Genomic DNA, 18,093 nt, shown 5'->3' with positions numbered 1-18,093 from the left:
TTTTTTAACCAAGTTGTATACACAGGAATGCAACCAGCAACCATTCAACAACAGTTCAGACAAGAACAATTCTGGCTCATACACTCTTATACGAATGGTTATATGCATCATGCAGTAAATGTGCGTATTATAAATATTTTTAATTTGTTTAGCTTACACTTAAGCAACATAGTGAGCTTCTAGCACAATTCTCGCCAAAAAATCACTTAATTTTCTATAGCTACCATACTTGATATTGGATCGAAGGTGCGTCATTTATACCATTTCACGATATCGCACGATCCTCTAACGATCATACAATAGATAAAGCATGGGATTTACGGATAGGGGTAGCGGTTTGCCAGAATAACCGTACAATGAAACAGTCCGATGGCTCGTTGGCTATCTGCCAAACTAGCAGTAGTCAATCGTTTAATAGCAGCCGAAGTAACGAAGCCCATCGAACCGTCCAGCACAAAGAAGCTTTACTCTCTCCTGATGGAGTTACATATTTTGGTTTTAAATTTTTGTTCATTTCGCACTTCCGCCAAACACGTGCGCGCATCCCTTCATGCGCGAGGTTGGGGTTCTAGCATCAACCCGGCGGCGGTCGATCGGTGCGTATTGCATTGTGTTTTCCACACACACACACATACACACCCCTCCAAGAAAGGAAGCTACCGTTCCGGGAAGCTTAGCATTACTGACCATGGCCACCTACTCCGGTGTGTGTGCGCCATGCAGCAGAAATGGAACGAAACGGAACGAAACGGTTAATCCACTAAATTGATGTGCTCCACATTGGAGCAACAGCGCACTTCCGTCTCCTCGGCCATACACTTACACGCATTCATCTACATACATTGGCGGGTCGAAGTAACTGTTGGTTCTGTTCCTCGCGGTTTTGCTGGTGTTGTGTTTCTACTCGCAAAAATGTGTCGACGATGATGCTGCGGATGTGCTTTTTCTCCCTCGCTCATTCGTGCACTTCACCTCACTTGCCCTACTTTGTTGGCCGATCGGTTGTGTGAGTGTGTGTGTGTGTTACGCAGCCGATGCTGTTACAGCAAACCAGCAAAAGCCCCCCCTCCCCCCCCCCCCAATGGCAGCCGAAGAACGTGCCAGACTTTGGGAAAATTCTTTCCCGCGCTCACGAAATTTTCCACCAACGATAGAATGAGAGAGAGAGAGAAACAACGATTGGCAGTAGATCCCGATCACTCAGTGCGTTCGTTCGATCTCTGCAATCTCTATGACTAGGACAGAAGAGTAGAAGAAGCGTTCGGGAGGATCAGCACCACTCATGAGTGCACTTGAGTGTAGTGCGCACCACACAGTTGGGAGGAAAATGAGTAACCGTGGCGTAAGTGTGAGTGTTCCCGCTTTCCTTGAGTTGAGAGTCCTTTTCCGATGCACGAACCTAGCAAAAAAAAATGCATACAAGCGTAACTCACTCAAGCCAGCATCCACCCACCTAAACGCACAAACACCAACGCACACCAGGCGAAAGAGAGCAAATGATAATCGAACCCGGTTGGGGTGCGGGTTCGGCATTTTTGAGGCACGGCAAATACGTGAACCCGATTCGTCGTATCGAACACGCTAATGAGGTGCTTCCGATATGCGACTTTCGATGTTTAATGTTTGCTCGGTGCGGTTTTGTGCGTTGGGCGTGTGGGAAAGTGCATTCTTGTCGCGCTGTTTGCTAATTTTTGTTTTGTTCGGTACAGGGTCAGCTGATGTTTGGTAGTTGGTCGCGATTTTCATACTGCGTTCTCACACTATCAGTGTGAACTGTTATCCTACCACAATACACCTGTTGAAGGTTGGGGTTAGTTCTTGGCGAAAGCATGGTATATCCTTTAAGATCCTGTTTGAGAATTGGGAGTGTTGTGATGCGTTCAGAGAGCAACACTGAGCATACGGCGGGAAACAACGGCACCAAGTGCACCAGCAACTTCAGTAAAAATGTGTCGGAATGAGAGAATATGATTCAGTTAGCGGTGAGAATAGCACACAACAAGCCGGCCGGGAAACCGGCTTGTTTTGCTAGAAGACGTTCTAACATCAGGAACATTCGAACGGGAGACCGTGTCAGTGCGCCGTTCTTACCCTTGGGCAAGTTTAAATGCCTTGTCTGTGTGCCGTTCGTTGGAAAAAAAGTGGTTTAAATGGGAAAACTCCATCATACAGAACGAAAGAAAAATGCAAATAGTACACCCATCGCCGAGATTTCGCTGTAAAGGGAACATTGTGATGATATAAGAAGTACAACTCCTACGTTTATTGCAATTTCTAGTGTTGTTTCTTTTTTAATTTTTCGTAAACATGTGTTAAGTGATTCTTAAGCTACTGGCATCGATTACATGATGCATTAAGCGATAATATTACAAGGCCTTCCTATCAGCTGCTAGTTGCATCAAGTGTTCGAGTGATTATTTTACACTATCAGCTATCAGCTGTCTATGGTGAAGGAGAAAGAAAGTTACACTGAAATAAATGCTATTTTCCAACGCATACAAGAAAAAGGTAATTGCAATAGCTTCGACTAGTAAGCTCAGCTAGAAATGCGATAACATATTTTGTGTCTCTGTTTGCGAGTTTAATCTCCCAACATCTGTTCTTCATTATCTTCACCCTTTTTCTTGTCGTGTGACCGCTAAATTTCGCTGCCTGATTTGCACCGTTGTTACCGTTTCTCGTCCTCGATCGCACAACACCTGTCTCCGTGTGCGTGTTGGTGACATTCCGGCTACCATGTGATAATGTTTACAAGTGTTTTCGATGCCATTCGATCCCTACCGGCCGCAAGTAAAAGGGGACGGTGCGCCATTATCTGTCCTGCGAATGCCACTGATATGGCCGACACTCTACTATCGAGCGTTTTGACGGTGCCGATAACGACGCCGCAAAGGGGCATATTACGCTCACGCTTGCTTGCTCTCTCTCTCTCTCTCTCTCTCTCTCAGACACACGCATACACACGGCCAGTGAGTGCCATGGAATATTATTCAGATACGATTTCGAAACGTAACATGAAAAATAGGAACAAAACACCTGTAGCACTACTTATAGGATCTGTATCTTACTAGCTGTCAACACTATTGGCTTGATTTGATTAGAAACAGTTGAGGCTGGTATGAAGCAACAAAATGGGAATGAAAATGAACACCCATTTTTGCTATTGCGTAACTCCATTAGCATTGAATTTAAGTTACACTTTTCAAATAGTCAGTTAAAACAGCTGTTGAAAATCGATCTTTACTCGAAGAAAAATTCTTACATATGGTGACAACAAAGTTTTGAATGGTGATATCCCGCCCTACAGCTGATGGAATAGGTTCTAAATGCACCTAATTTTCCCCAACTGTTCCCGCGTTTCGTTGGACCTTGATGGTGCTGATACGTTTCATAACATTCCTCCAATGTGACCGAGAACGTTCTTCAATTTCCATCATTAAACACTTCCCTCCGCCAAGTTTTTCTTGCTATGTACGACAGGCCCAACTTCAAAATACCTTCCTTGCTCTGCCCTGTTCAATCCGCTTTCTTTGCCGCGCTCTTCGTGCACTTCGTGTTTTCTTCTCGTGCTGCTACGGTGCTCCTTCAGCCACGCACACCATAGTGCCGTTCGCTTTCGCACGTAGTTAGATAACATTCTAAAATCGATTTTGAAACGATTGCCAAAACGGTGAGAATTTCAATCGACACGGACGGGCGGGCGGACACTGCTGCAGAAGCTCATAAATGGTCGATTAGACCGGCGGGCCGGCAGCAACAGGCAGCGAACAACAGGTGGCGCTCCGTGTAGAATTGGGACGCAAGCGGCCCTTCCCACGTTTCCCAACTTCCGTTCTATGACTGTGGCCGAGCGCGAGATGTGTGTTGTGGCGTTGAGTTTTTTGGTTGCGAGCTCGGACACAGTGCAAAGAAAGCGGACGCGCATTCATCAGCGCTCGGGTGCGTGATAGATTATTTTTGGATCGCGTCAGGTTAGGGTTTTGCGTTTCGTTTGGCCGTGTTCGGACGGAGAACACTGGCCGCCCGATGGGTTCGCACGTCGCCGCTTTGATCGGTTCACCGGTTCACCGAGACTGGTAACGCATTGGAATGAGATACAACCGATCGGATGTAACCTGAACCAAGAACCAGAATGGATCGCGTAAACAAACTGCAGGAAAAGTTGGGGCAGAACTAAAAACTTTGGTTTATAGTGTTGCCTGCACGATGGAACATATTTATTGTACGACGTAAATTGTTTCCTTTATATTGTTACTTATGTCTACCTACGCTTAATTTTGAAATATTTAAAACAAGATTTTGAATGTTAATTTTAACTTTCAGTTAAATTCTCGTCACTTATTCAATTTTTAACTTTTTTGTAACTTATTTTTTATTATTAAAAGAACAATCAAAATCTGAAATTGGGGATGAATTTCAATTAATCAAGCTAGAGTTCTGTTATCACTATTGTCATCATTCAATGCGATTTTTACTTCATTTCTACAACCATATGCTAAGCAAGCAAGCGTTTGTTTTTGCTTGGTTGGTTTCGTAACATATGATAGATGAGATTTGAATTTTTGTTCCCGAAACTGGAACCATAAGACGAATGCTTTCTGCAAAATAAAGTTCACTTTTCACTCCGTTTACACGAGACGGGTGCAAAAATGCATTCTCCCCGACCTTCCTGCACGGCAAATGCACCTTAAAATCGTACCATATTGTTTATTTGTTCTGGACAGAATAGGAACGCGCGGTTAACATTTTCTCGCTTTTCTCCGACCGGCGCAAAAACCAGACGCGCGCCTGTCCGTTTCTTGTCGTGAAACCGTAGTATTTACCCTTAGTTAGCGAAGGGAGAAAAGGACGCAGTGCAGGACGTAAGGACGAGGCAGGGAGGGTGAGAGGGTGTGGCAGGGAAGGGTGTAAGAATGGATAAGGAAAGGAGCGGAATGGAATAAACAGCAGAAATGGTAACATTTACCGAGGCGCTGGAGTGTTCGACATTCGGCAAGGGAGATGAGTGACCGAATCTTGTAGAATGCTACCGTATGGAAAAGAAAGTGAAAAGAGTTCCCACCCATCCATCCATCGCACCCATTTCCATTGGCAGTTCTTTCTCGGTTGCCTTTTTCGAGGGGATGGTACGATGAATATAGGTGGCACGAGGATTTGTTTAGCAAGCAACAAGTTAGTACGCACGTTCTCAGCTTCTCTCTCTCTCTCTCTCGCTCCGGAGAAAGTTGTACGGCCAGCTGAGAGTCTGCTTCGGTCGTTTCGACCACCACGCAGCGAGTGGTAAAAGTGAGAGTGAAGCAACCAACCCCCAGCTTGGAACTCAACGCATCCGATCTCCAACGTTCGTTTTGCATCTTTCGTAGCGCAGGGTTGTGAAATCTAAAACCATCAGAGAGAAACCAACGACTACAATATTCTACTTATTTTCGAAGTATCAGACTTGCTTCCAAAGCAAAGTATCTTAAGAAAAATGGTGTTTTATGTTCCGAAAGGAAATCTTTTATTAATTATAACCTACATTAATCTTCATGAACTAATTACAAGTATAATAGACGAACTAACAATATTAATTCACGGTTTTTGTACTATTCACTCCTCCTGACAGCTAGAAGCTAGTATAAATTATTAACTTTATCACCTGCTACAATTATATGAAAAGGTCCAACAATATAAAAGACATTCGATTTAATATGCGTTCGTTTATAACGGGTTAAACGATTCGAACGATCGATTAAAAACTGTAAGTGTGTTAATTTGTTGCAGGATTTAAACATATTTAGTCCAAGAGTTTGGACGGCCCGGTGGTGTAAGCGACGCCGGTCTTCCAAGGGCAGGACCGGGGTTTAAATCCCATCCGGACTGTCCCCCCGTAGTGAGGGCTGACTAACCAACTACGTGGTATCGGCAGTCTAGTAAACCATTTCGATGGCCGGCATGACCTTAGAGGTCGTTAAGCCAAGAAGAAAAAGTCCAATAGTTATTTATAAACATAGGAATATTGTTGTTGAAAACGTATTAGACATTTATCGATTAGTACTTCCAACTGTTCATTGCGTCAGTCATAATATGCAAGAAATGCTAATTCGTGTTAGCATTTGAGAAGTCTTCCCTTGACATTACTATCATTGATGACTTAATTTACCTGTAGCCTAGGGATAAAGATTGACGAGGCTTTCTTTAAGACATTTGAGTGTATATTGTCTAGTTCCTACTAGTCGAATGGATGTTTGCTAGTTTTTTTTACCATGGAAGCTAGACCAAGGTGTATAAATACTACTTACTGTCTACTCTCTCTCTCGTGGAAACAGTAAGGCAGGCAAATGTACTTCCCGCATTCATATCACACCATGTCTACCTTCTTGGCTTAAGGCTCTTTCTTGGCTTACCCTTTTGTGTTAGTGACCGGTAACGCTACTAGTTCGTCACCGAAACATTATAGATAAGCACATCCTCTTAATCTCTTACTATGCTTGTTTGCACCACTTAGTCATCAATCCTTTGCAATAGGGGAATGGTCTGGATGAAGTTTGACATCAGTCCTGTCGCATGAAAGACTGAATTACTTACCAATATTACTTTGAATTTACTTAGCCAATCCACTGTGTTTTACTAACGAGGAACAAAAAATGGTTTACACTAATTAAAAGCTATTGCGCCTGTGGCTTCATTATTATTGCCAACGAGGTTCGCTTAAGGCATTTATGAATAATTGTGAAGAAGGGGGATTAAGTTATAGCCTGACCCTTTACAGTTATTAAGTTATTAACCTTATGCAAAGCTATTTGATGTTTGGTTGGATTTGCTTTTTAGTTTTCAATTTGAAGAAAATCGTAAAAGCATAGCCACACGGAGCATACTTGTAGCCGGTGACTTTTGATAACCACCGATTTTCCTTTGATCTTGCATGCTGTCAGCTGCGTCCCTGTAGCTATCGTTTGCCACGCTTTCTGTAGTAGCCGTAGCTTCTGCTGTCAAATGATATACAAATGGCTGGATCAACTAGATTGTGAGTCATGAAAAAAAAATTGTTTTTTTGTTGAATTTGCTTGGTGTGGTTGCTTTCTTATCTGCCTCTCTACTGTTAGTAAAAAATATTTGTAATTCGTGTTAAAATGAGTGTGTTGTGTTACGATGCAGTTTTCATTACCACATACATTGTATTCAACGGAAGTGTTAAACAATCATGAAGTAATTGCAAAATGATCGCTACGGCCGTCCTTCATCACGGCTCAGATCAGGATACAGCCAAAGCTGACCGCTAGAGCGCTCGACGTATCCGCATGCTCAATTATTTAAAAAAAAAATGTCATCATTTTTCGGGTCCGTAATGGTGTATATTCAAAATTGTGAGTTGACTGTTCGTCTTTAACAGTTCACCGGTTCTAACTGTGGCATCCCCGATTCGTCATTTGCATCGCCGGCTGGTATCATGCATACATCGGGGTACGAGCTGGCGAGGAGAGAACAATTGGTCCGCGTAGCTGCCAAAAGCTGTCCTTGGCTATAAGTATGCTCCGTCTAGCCCTGCCCTAAGACACAAATTATCTACATACAAACCAAGGTATTCATAAAATTAGAAGGTAGATTTATCTAGAGCGAATTGACGTTTCGCCACATGACAGAAGTATACCAATGTTTTACCAATTGTTTTCGATTTATACATTAATTGTTCGTCATTTTTAGTTTTTTATTGCTTTTTGTCGTGTGCTTAAAGTATATTTGATCCTTGGTGTTTTTTTTTGTCTCATTACACTTGCGAATAATCTCATTGCTGGATAGTTTTAATTAGATTATGTTTAGTTTAGTTTGCTAAAATTTTATTCATACAATTAGTTATAGTGTGTCTTTTGCCATCTTTACTACAATAAATGTGTTTGTTTGTGTTGTGTAAAAACAATAACAAACCTGACACATACATATATACCAAAACTGTCGATCTGTAAAATCGACAAAAAATCACCTGATATATTATAAACACCTTGATACAAACGCATCATCGAGTGAAAAGACGCAAATAAATAATCTGCATAAACCTAGCCCCCTAACTATCAAGTCAACAAAAACAACAAATCGTAGAGAACATTAGTTTGACATTCCTGGACCAACCGAGACTCTCTTTCACAGTTCCCTATCCGAAGCGCACGCTCACACCGTGAGTTACGCGTCTATATTCCTAACGCACCGCCACTGTTGTGGGGGAATTTCGGAGAAGTTCAATGTGTTCTAGGTGTCTAATGATAACGGTCGGCTAGTGATAAGGATCACCAGGGAGTGCGAATGAGAGCAACCGGTATGCACCTTCGCATCAGGGGGAAATGGGATAGCGTGATATCGCGAATAGAGCGGGCGCCCGGTTTGCGGTAGCATCGTCCATCGGTTCGCCTAGGAATGGTGCGAGTGTCATTCTCTTTCGGAGATTCGCCCTTCCTCCCATGGGACGCACCATCCGGGCACAGCTCCTCCTCCCTGCTTGCCATCCCACCCTCTCGTACTATGCGAGATGGTGGTAGCTTTGGTGGTTCTGGCGTGCCTTCTCTGCAACGAAAAGGGCAATCTCGGGCTAGCCTCATCCTATGCGGACGCGCTACGCTGTAGTATACGGAGTGTTTAGCACAGTGTTAGAAGGACAACGTCACGGTGTGGACGTCAGTGCGTTCGCCCAGTGGTTCTAGTGATAGTCGTCTTACCAAAACAATAGGTGCTCTGTGAGTCTGGGGCAAATTGTTGTTTATTTATTTTTCTGCTCATTTCGAAGCGTTTGCAATACACTGCACGTCCATATTGTAATCATTTATTTTTCGCTAGAACGTTATTCGCGTTGCATTAGTGTGTGCCCCCTGTCTACGGGAGATGTTGGTGAGAGTGAGAAGACGTTCTAGATAACTGATAAGAATCTCCAAGTTACCCATAACTGTCCACTCGTCCATTCTTCGAACCGCTCGTAGCATAGCTCCAACCACAGCAAAAAAAAGGTTATTTTCTTCCCGTTTATCAGCATTTTCCCTCATTACGGTATGACATTTTCGAGTTCCATTCTTGGCTCACCGGTTCCATATGGTTCGGTAGCGTCGGATACTAATCAAGAACATATGGAAACGGTTGTACCCTGACACCGCACACCATCCAGCGTTGGTATTGGAACAGAGAGTGACTCTTATCACAACTCACACCTCCCCTTTCGTTCGTTTGTCCTTTCAGCTTCCTGTCCCCCTTTTTTCCCTCCTGCTCCGTCAGATATTCTGACCGTTCCCGCTCTTATCTGTCTCAATCTCTTCCCTGAGCTCCGGTTGGCTCGGGTGTTTGTCCTAAGTCACGTGTTTTTGCGTCTTTTTTTTCCAGTGCCATTCTTTCGCGCGAGAGTTACACATCGTTCGAAATATTTTCTCATTGCAATCATCAAAGCATCTCAAGTGGTTTGTTGTCGTGCCGTGTCCTTCTGAAGGAAGAACAAAGCTTCCGGACGGTACAATATGCGCGTGGAGCGTACGCCGGTAAGCGACAATATGGTTCGATTTGTCGAACGTATCGTGTGGGGCGTGTTTCGGGGAAGTGTGTGTTTGGTGGTTCTAGAACATATGTTTAACGGAATCGACGGTTAAAAGTTCAAATAACGGTTTAGAAATGTGTGATCTTCTTCGTTTATGTGGTAGTCAGAGTTCTTTGATAATTTTATGATACATAATACATGACCTCAGTCATTGTAAAACACCATATTGTGTGCCTTGATGTTGGTAGATATTCATTAGAACTCGGTCTTGTGCATTGAAAACCAATGAAAATTGTGAAAATTTTAGGCAAATTGTAGAAACCAAAGATTCAAATTTGAATTTCTTGCAAAACATTTATAAATCAGACGTCATTGGGCGTTAACGGGCGAACGGGAATCAAACATATGTTTGAATGTAAAGTGATAATTTTATGATTGTGACCAACATTCAAGCTACCGATGGATTGTTTAGAGCTAAAATTAGTTAAGTTTTTCTATTTGAAACTCAGTTCAAATCACTTTAAGTGTAACAGCTGTCAATAATTGGTTTTCATGTGCTCTGGGTCAAACGGCAACATATGGCTCAAATGTCGTTTCGTGCAGCTTTTAAATGCTAAATCGTAAGGAGAATCATTAGCTTACATCTTTGGAATTTCTCAACCGTCTGCTAATCTCTTAAAAAAAGAGAACAAACATCATTTTATTCAATTTTGATTGATGCATTGTATAATGTCGTTACTCATTCTAAGTGTTTGCTCGTCTCAGGGAGAGATAATTTTATCTCCGGCTGATAATTTTGCGCTGAAGTTTACTTGCGCAGTCATTCTAAACTTATCTATATAGCATTGGGAAAAGTTTCTGTTTCCGGTCTTTGTTAGGAGGTTAGGATTGGGACGATTGTTTCGCATTCTATGCTGTTGTCCTGCTGAGCTCGAAAATACGAAACTTGCAAATAACCTAACCTATGCCCTTAGTGGTACGCGGTAGGAGAATCGATAACATGAAATATAATTCTTGCTACGCGGTAGAAACATTTTGTACCATATCAAACCGTGAATCAACTCATGACGTACTCTCGTATCTATAGAACGGATTACGTTTTCCTGGGCGGGCAAGTGACAACTGGCGAGCAAGTGTGAACCAAATTCCGTTCAGTGTAAAATACGGCAATAAAAAAAAACAACAACAACAGCAAGAAAAACACGAGCTCCCAGTATGTAATTTCATTGGTCAGCAGTTGCTAGCAGGCCCGATAAGAGAACACAATGAAGAACGCAATGGGGCAGTTTCTTATCGTTCTGATGAAACGCAGAAAAGCCTTGTGCTTCAAGGTAAGCTTCGACTAACCACCGACTACCGCACGGTGGACGGGGGAACAGATTTCGAGTTTCATGCTAGAAAACGAGAAGATAAAGACATCAGCTCCCCTTTACGTTTCAGGTGGGGAACAGTTCTAAGTCTATTTATTTTATACACTGCTCTAGAGCAGGGAATAAAATTGACAAACGTCCATGGGAGATAGTGATCTGTGAGTGATCCCTTCTGGAGCATACCGAGTTCTCTTGCTACGGTAGTAGCAGAGAATAGTTATTGGTGCTGTGTAGATCATTCGTTCATTTGTTTAGTGATTATTTAAGAGTGTACTAGCCTGAAGGATGCTAGATGTAGTCATAGAGTTGAATGGAATCAATTGGTTGCGAGAAAAAATCTAAACCCGTCTTTTAAATAGAAATAATAACAACTAAATCTCCTTCAAGCTACTTATCTTATCCTAGAAACTAAACTTTTATCATTCCATCTACGTTGTTCATGCATGTTGTTCTATATTTCGATTTGGTTGCTTGTTTGTCTTCTAACATCCTAACGATTTGTGCCTTCTTGTAGATTATTCTTGTTCCATTATCTTTTGAATTGGTGTAGCGTACAGGAGTTTTGGCCTTATTAGTGCTTTATACCTGAGCAATCTTGGAGCGACCCGGTGGTGTAGGCGACAGCTGCGCCGGTCTTCAAACGGCAGGACCGGGGTTCAAATCCCATCCAGACATTCCCCCCGTAGTGAGGACTGACTAACCAACTACGTGGTATCGGCAGTCCAGTAAGCCATTTCGATGGCCGGGCATGACCTTAGAGGTCGTTAAGCCAAGAAAAAGAAGAAAGAAGACCTGAGCAATCTCCCACGTAGCCTCAACTTTAATTCCTTTTTTAGAAATGGATGTATTATTTTTGTGGGCACTTGTGGCATTAGTTTTGCAGCAATATTTTTGCTTTTATGCGTTTTTCCAATGTTAATTTTGTGTCTAATATTAAGCCTAAATAAGCGTAGAGGAGCACAGCGAGCTCGTTGGCTGGATCAAGTGGAGTCTTACCTGTCGGAGGTCGGATGTAGCCGTGGATGGAGGACTGCAGCCCTGGACCGAGTTTCCTGGAGACTAATTGGAGACCTGACCATGTCGAAACCACGTGCTCAATCCTGAGCCGGTCAAGAATAATAAGAATCAAGCCTAAATTCTTGAATGATTTTTATTCCTTGCGATATCGACATTATTAATATAAAGGGACCAATTTGGAAGTTTTTTACCACTGTGCTGTGACGATCAACGATGTACTAAGGATACTAATGCACAACTGGAAAATATAGCATTCGAAGGATGATGTTCCGTATGGACCAACGATTCTTGGAATCCATTTTCGGGACTCCCACGTGGGGCGATGTTGTGCGTCAGTATGCAGTGTAAGCCTACATAGCTGTACATGCGCCTGCGTACTTGGGAGAGCATCACGGTTGATTCATCTCGTTCACCTTTTAGATTGAAATTGAACGATCGCGTGCCTAAAGCACTGTTTATGTTCTTCTTTTCACTCCACCATTTGAAAGCGTTTGCCTTAAACTGCTTGCCCTTAGAGAAAACGTTCAATAGTCTATCTCCCGTACCGCGGCACTCGCTCGGTAAGCTCATACAGTTGGTGAAACCGTTGGGCTGCACGGGCTGTTTACCATCTTCTCTCACTGTGCCAGGTTCTCTGGGCTGGTTGCTAGTCTGATACTCGATTCTCGTTCGCGAAGAAGATCTGTTCGGTTCGGTGCTTTCGGTGGCCTGTTTTCAGCCATGCCTCCCCGTTGTTTCCCATTGCGAGGGGCCGTTTTACTGCGTAGCCTTTGATTTGACTGTCCAGGTTTGTGCTAAACAGTTACACGTTTTAGCCCTTGTTTTCTTAACTGTTTGGAGTGCTTTATGATCCAACTTAATTAAGACGAGCTTTATATTTTTAGGTTACAGTCTAATTAATTTCAGAAGGTTTTACATTTCTACCTCACGGGTAATGATGGGCATGGTGAAAATATACTCACCATATCTTAATGCATTTACTATAAAAACAATAAAGTTTTGCGAAACTACTGCTTAAAAAATAAATTCATTTTTAACTAATGTCATTATTATGACGACAATATGGCGTCCAGTCATCGTACTTATTCACAAGAATTAAAAAAGAACCATTAATTCGTGTTGTTTAAAAATTGTTAGCTTCAATTCATGAAAAAAGATATTTGTCATTTTTTTCAGACAACTCTTTCTACTTTCTTGCTTTCTCACTGCATGTTTATATAACAAAAAGATAAAATCTTTTGAGATAAAAAATTAGAATATAAAATATGGAACTTCCAATCGAAGTGTGGAATCTGTGGAAGGGCCCTGTGTGGGATGCGGTCCGCTACTTGCTGGTAAAATGGGGGAAAAGAAACCATGCGTCCTTGCTGAAACAAATGTTTTCTTTAAGCTTTATACCGTGTTGGAAGACCCACGCACGGAACCGATCTATCAATAGAAACCACACTGGAACAAAAACGCCACGGAATTTCTTAGCTCAGTTTCCTCCACGACTGCCCCATTTCTACAAACCACCGCCACCGGTGGGTTGCAGCAGTTCCTGTGGTGCATCGTACCTCAATTGGCTCATTTGTTCTGTTTCCTCTCTCTTCCCACGTATCGCGATCGTTTCTGATTTGTTTGCGCTTTCTTTCCACTTTCCCATCGCTACTTTGTCCGCTTTTGACTCTGCGCTGTGTGAATCTCTTGCGAACGCTGCCTCTCTGTTGCACGGCATTTGCTGCTCGAGTGGATCTCTTGACTCCGAACAACCGCCCTAGACTCACCAGGGGGAAGTTGTGTGCTGTTTGCTCGCCACAAACGCTTCTTACCTTGCCGTCCGGTTAAAGCACATGTGTCTTGCCCATGCTTTTCTATTCTTCTACTTTTCGCTTTGAACTTTCTTCTTGAAGATTTGAGCGATCCCTCAGAGACGAGGAAACGGTTTTTCCTGCTCACAACTAGACGAGGCGGAGCACACCGCCCTTTTTTCCCTCCGCTAGTGCATGCGGGAGGGCTGGTTTAAAGCTTAGGTTCTATGCTGTATAGGCTGTATATTCTCGTTTCTTGCTTGCCCCGTTTTGTTTCATTAGCTCTCCCTCTCCCGCGACATGGCTTGGTGACCTGATTTCGCAGCCAAACGGAAGAATCTTGCCGGTTTAATGATTTCTTGTACAGTCTTCTCGTCTTGATCAACTCCAAACACCTCTGTCCCGATTCTGGCACGAATGGTTCGAACCGGATGTGCTGTCTCTAGGGCGATCGTGTCGAGTTGGATGGTCTTTCGAGGAAACTTCTACTTTAAACTTTAGTTATTTATTATCTTTCTTACAAGAATAAAAAACTACATAAGCAATGTCTCATGTAAAACAAATAAACTGAAATATTTCAACAAATAAAATTATAACCACATCAAACTGTACCTGTAAAATGAGATTTCCCTCAAAACCAATACTGCTAAAGCTCGATCTCCAAAAACCGGAACTTGGAATGTTGTACAAACGCATGTTGAGCTGCAAGAAATTGCAGAACACTTAGCCTTTTTCCCGACACAGCGTCAGCGTCGGTTCGGCCCGGGGTCTTCTCACTACGGCGAGCAATGAGCCATCCACTAGCTGCCGGCTGTATGCTGGAGTCCGAGACCTAGAAAAGAAAGCGTCCCGGATTCGTGTTCGTTCTGCTTTGCCGTGGAGTAGCGGTAGACGCTTGGAAATACTTGCGGGCGACCGTGCGCACCACAAGCGGTAGTGAGGGTAGATGCTCAGGTGGGGTGGGTCGGTCGGTGAATTTTGTACGAGAAACGGGTCTGGCCTGGCCTGGCGCTGCACTTAACGGGTGTGCGAAGCACACTACGGTTCTTCTCGGAGCGTTCAGCGTCTACCCAAACGCACATGCGGTAGGTTCTTTTCGTCGTCTTTCTTTTGAAACTTTCTTCGATCGAGCGAGACGGTACAGAGCAAGCTTTGGCATGGGAAAAAGAACGCAAAGAGATAGCAACATGGCAGTGCGTGTGTGTGTGTGTGTGAGAAAGAGCTGGACTTTTGCTAGCAATAGTAAACAAAAGAGAGGATGAGCTACTCACCCTGAACTCTGCACTTGCGTAAACTAGCATGATAAGGGTAGGAAAAATACAGAGAGAGAGAGAGAGAGAGAGAGAGAGAGAGAGAGAGCGTGATCAGACCATTCAGAAGGGTTGAAAAGAAATTTCAGCCCCAAACCCACCCCACGTACAGGTAGCGCAAGAAAAAGCTAAAGAGAGCATCAAGTTTAACCGAGCCGAGAATGGATTGAAGGAAAGCTCTGGCACTGGCAGCCGAACGGAGTAAGTGGCACTCTCCGAGCGAAAGAAAGCTCTGTGGAGCGTGCGCAAATAAGAGTGCGTAAGGGAGTGACTGGGATGGAACAGTGTGGGATCTCTCGGTTGCACCCATTTTCGCGCGGTGTACCATCACCGAGATAGCGCGAAAGAGAGCAGACATAGGCGCTTGGGTTTTTCGGTACGGTGGTGGAGGTCTTCGGTTTCGGAGTATCCTAACCGAACTCCAGGGCGCCGAGAAAAGAAGGCTCTGCCAGGCTGCAGCAGCAGAATCACCGATCAGATCAGATCGTACCGGTGGCGCGAGCGATCCAAAAGGCGCAGTGAAACAGTCCGCAGACCATCCTCGGCGTCTAGCAACGTGCTTACCCGGGAGAGTGTGTACGTAGTGTTTAGTTCTTTATGTCCCCTTGGCACCCTTGGAGCAAAAAATTTTTTTTTCGTGGTTGTGTGTGTGTTTGTGAATGAGTGTATTTACATGGATGATTGTAGAAGCGCGAATGGCTTACGCATCCTGCAAGGATAGTCGGGGCTGAGCAGAAGCGTTTACATCGCTAACTGTGTTTCCATCTGTGTTCCATTTTACAGAAATCAACGTGTATACAAAGTGAGAAAAGAAACAATAGGATTAAAAGCCTAGCAAAAGTTATTTCCTTTGAAACGATCGTGATCGAAAAAATCGTTGAGCAAAGGATTAAAAAGTGCGTGCAAGGAATGTGTAAAAATGTGTCGGGCCCTGTGCAGTTTCTGTGCTCCAGTAGCGATGTTACCACTTGGACTGTCGTCTCTTAGAGGACAATAGACTGTGGTGGTACTAGCAGTAGAGCTCTATCCAGCAATCTAAGCGTGTGTGAAGTGCATCATCGTCTAAGGAGCCTATTGGATCAATTCTTCTAGGACGTGCCCGGTTGTAAACCAACAGTGTCAAAAGTGATCAGTGACAGTTTAAACGTTCAGTGAAAACAAAACAAAAATAATTTGTGTCTGTGTGTATAGTACAGCAGGAGAAGAGTTTAGTGGAAAACAAAAGAAACGACAGTGTTTGAGCCTCGACCGTTTTGCGACACAAGTGGCTTATGTGTTTTGGTGGGGCATTCGGAAGATGTCGCAACAGTTGAACGCAGCCAGCCACGGTAATACTATGCTCGGTAGTATTGCGAACAGTATCGGAACGAACAATAGTATCGCCTGCAGTATGGGCAACAACATCCCGAACAATCTGACCACTTGTGCTAGCATCCCGAACAGTATGATCGCCACCATGTCCAGCCCGGCCGGTAATACGTCGAACGGTCCAACCAGCAATGGCAGCAGCAACGGTGGAACCGGTGCCAATGGTAGCAGCAACGGTCCGTCGTCGACTCCGGCCACGCCAACCAACAACTGTCAGTCGATCCGTTACTGCTGTAAGTAGCCAATGTTTGACACCAATTCCACACCATTATTATTGCCATTTGAACGCTACTAGGTTCCCGTTTTCTTTGTTGCTACAAAAGTAGCAGGAATCCTTCCGATGGACACGACAAAATTGACTAATAAAAGCTAGCTAGAAATTCACTCTCGTAAACAGCGTATCACAAACAGTTGCATATGTCCAATGTTGGATCGTTGCTCGTTATCAGGCACTCTCAATACATTCAAGATTCCAAAATTGCAAAGTCTGCGTGCATGGGTTCAGAATTGCAGATCCTGCCGATAGATTGCAAAAACACGCCCTCGAATAGCGTCCGAATGTAAGTCTTGCTTCTGATTCTGATAAGCCATTGAACTGATTGATTAGAATCCTTTCTTCTCCCGATCGGGCGATAGGCCGTGGTTCATTCGCACTGCTTTGCCCATCATCATACACCTGCAGCGAGGAAAAATAATCAACTTGCTCTCGTTTAGCTGCAAGCTCCCCCTCCCTTCCTTCCCTCCATCGTTATAATCATCTACGATCGATCGTTGCCCTGTAGTGGCTCTCCTATCTGGTTGATCTTGTGGCTTAGGATGATGGAAGTGCTGAATGGCTAAGGGTAGAAGAGTATGTGTGTGTGTATGAGAGAGATTAGTAATTTCAGCTTCAACCCTACGATGTTGGGCATGCTGGCGGTCTGAGGTCTGAGTGGTGGTGTGGCGCTGTGTGCCGTGCTAGTGATCGTACAGCCCCCCCCTCCCTCCTAGTAGCTGGCATGACACGGCCTAGCACAAGGGTTGAAGAGAAATTTTCATTCCGCTTTCTAGCTTTCTTTCCGCTGCGTTCGTTCTCCTTTCTTCCGACTGTGCTCCGAACCGTTCAGCATTGGTGGAGCGATGCAGTGTAGCTTTCCTTCTCGGTTTTCTGTCGCCTTCTTTCATTCCTACCGTCGCGGGAAGCCTCCCCCTCCCTTCGCTTCTAAAAACCCCACCTTTATGCTGAAACTTTTTTTTTTAAGTGTTGTTATGCTTTTCTGTCACCTTTCTTCTTTGCGATTCCGATCAGGCTAGCGACGACGTGTGACGAAACTTGAGTCGCGTTTTAGACGAAACCCACGGTCTGAAGGTACTACTTCCCATCGGATTGTTTTCTTTGCTGTGCACTTTTCGGTAGCTGTTACACTCTAATCGGCGACAAGGGGTTGATTCATACGGCAACCCCAAACTGTCACCAATGGCGAAAGCGAATTGTATTGCATGTGACGAAGAATGGTTGTAATTTCTTGATGTTCCCTTTCTCCACCGTATCTCAATGATCTTTGTGTTATCATTCGAATGGAATCATCTTTTCTAATACTAAGTTTTGTGCAAAGCAAGTTGTTTTTGAAAGTTGTAAATAGTATTTTAATAAACACGACTGAAAGGAAAACGTTTATGAGTCTGCATACTACATTGCGTACACGCTGCAAGTGTGAGTAAACCCTTCGGTTGAGGGCTGAAAGTAAATGCGATGAACATTCGGATTGGGC

At 43.8% G+C, this 18,093-nt stretch overlaps 2 protein-coding genes across 2 annotated transcripts in view; both read left to right on the top strand.

Annotated features, from left to right (window-relative positions):
* The window catches only part of LOC126559524 (uncharacterized), a 174,982-nt gene that overhangs the window by 85,541 nt on the left and 71,348 nt on the right, over positions 1-18,093 (top strand). The window lies entirely within an intron of this gene.
* Positions 16,248-18,093, top strand: part of LOC126556913 (probable serine/threonine-protein kinase cdc7) — a 31,413-nt gene continuing 29,567 nt past the window's right edge. The window contains exon 1 of the mRNA XM_050212471.1: positions 16,248-16,575. Coding sequence (XP_050068428.1) covers positions 16,272-16,575 — 304 coding nt within the window. The 5' untranslated portion in view covers positions 16,248-16,271. The remainder of the gene's footprint in view (positions 16,576-18,093) is intronic.

This window comes from Anopheles maculipalpis, chromosome 2RL (assembly GCF_943734695.1).
Source record: "Anopheles maculipalpis chromosome 2RL, idAnoMacuDA_375_x, whole genome shotgun sequence".
In the NCBI taxonomy this organism is placed as follows: domain Eukaryota; kingdom Metazoa; phylum Arthropoda; class Insecta; order Diptera; family Culicidae; genus Anopheles; species Anopheles maculipalpis.
Note: the sequence above shows the minus strand (reverse complement) of the source record. Positions and strands in the feature narration are given on the sequence as shown.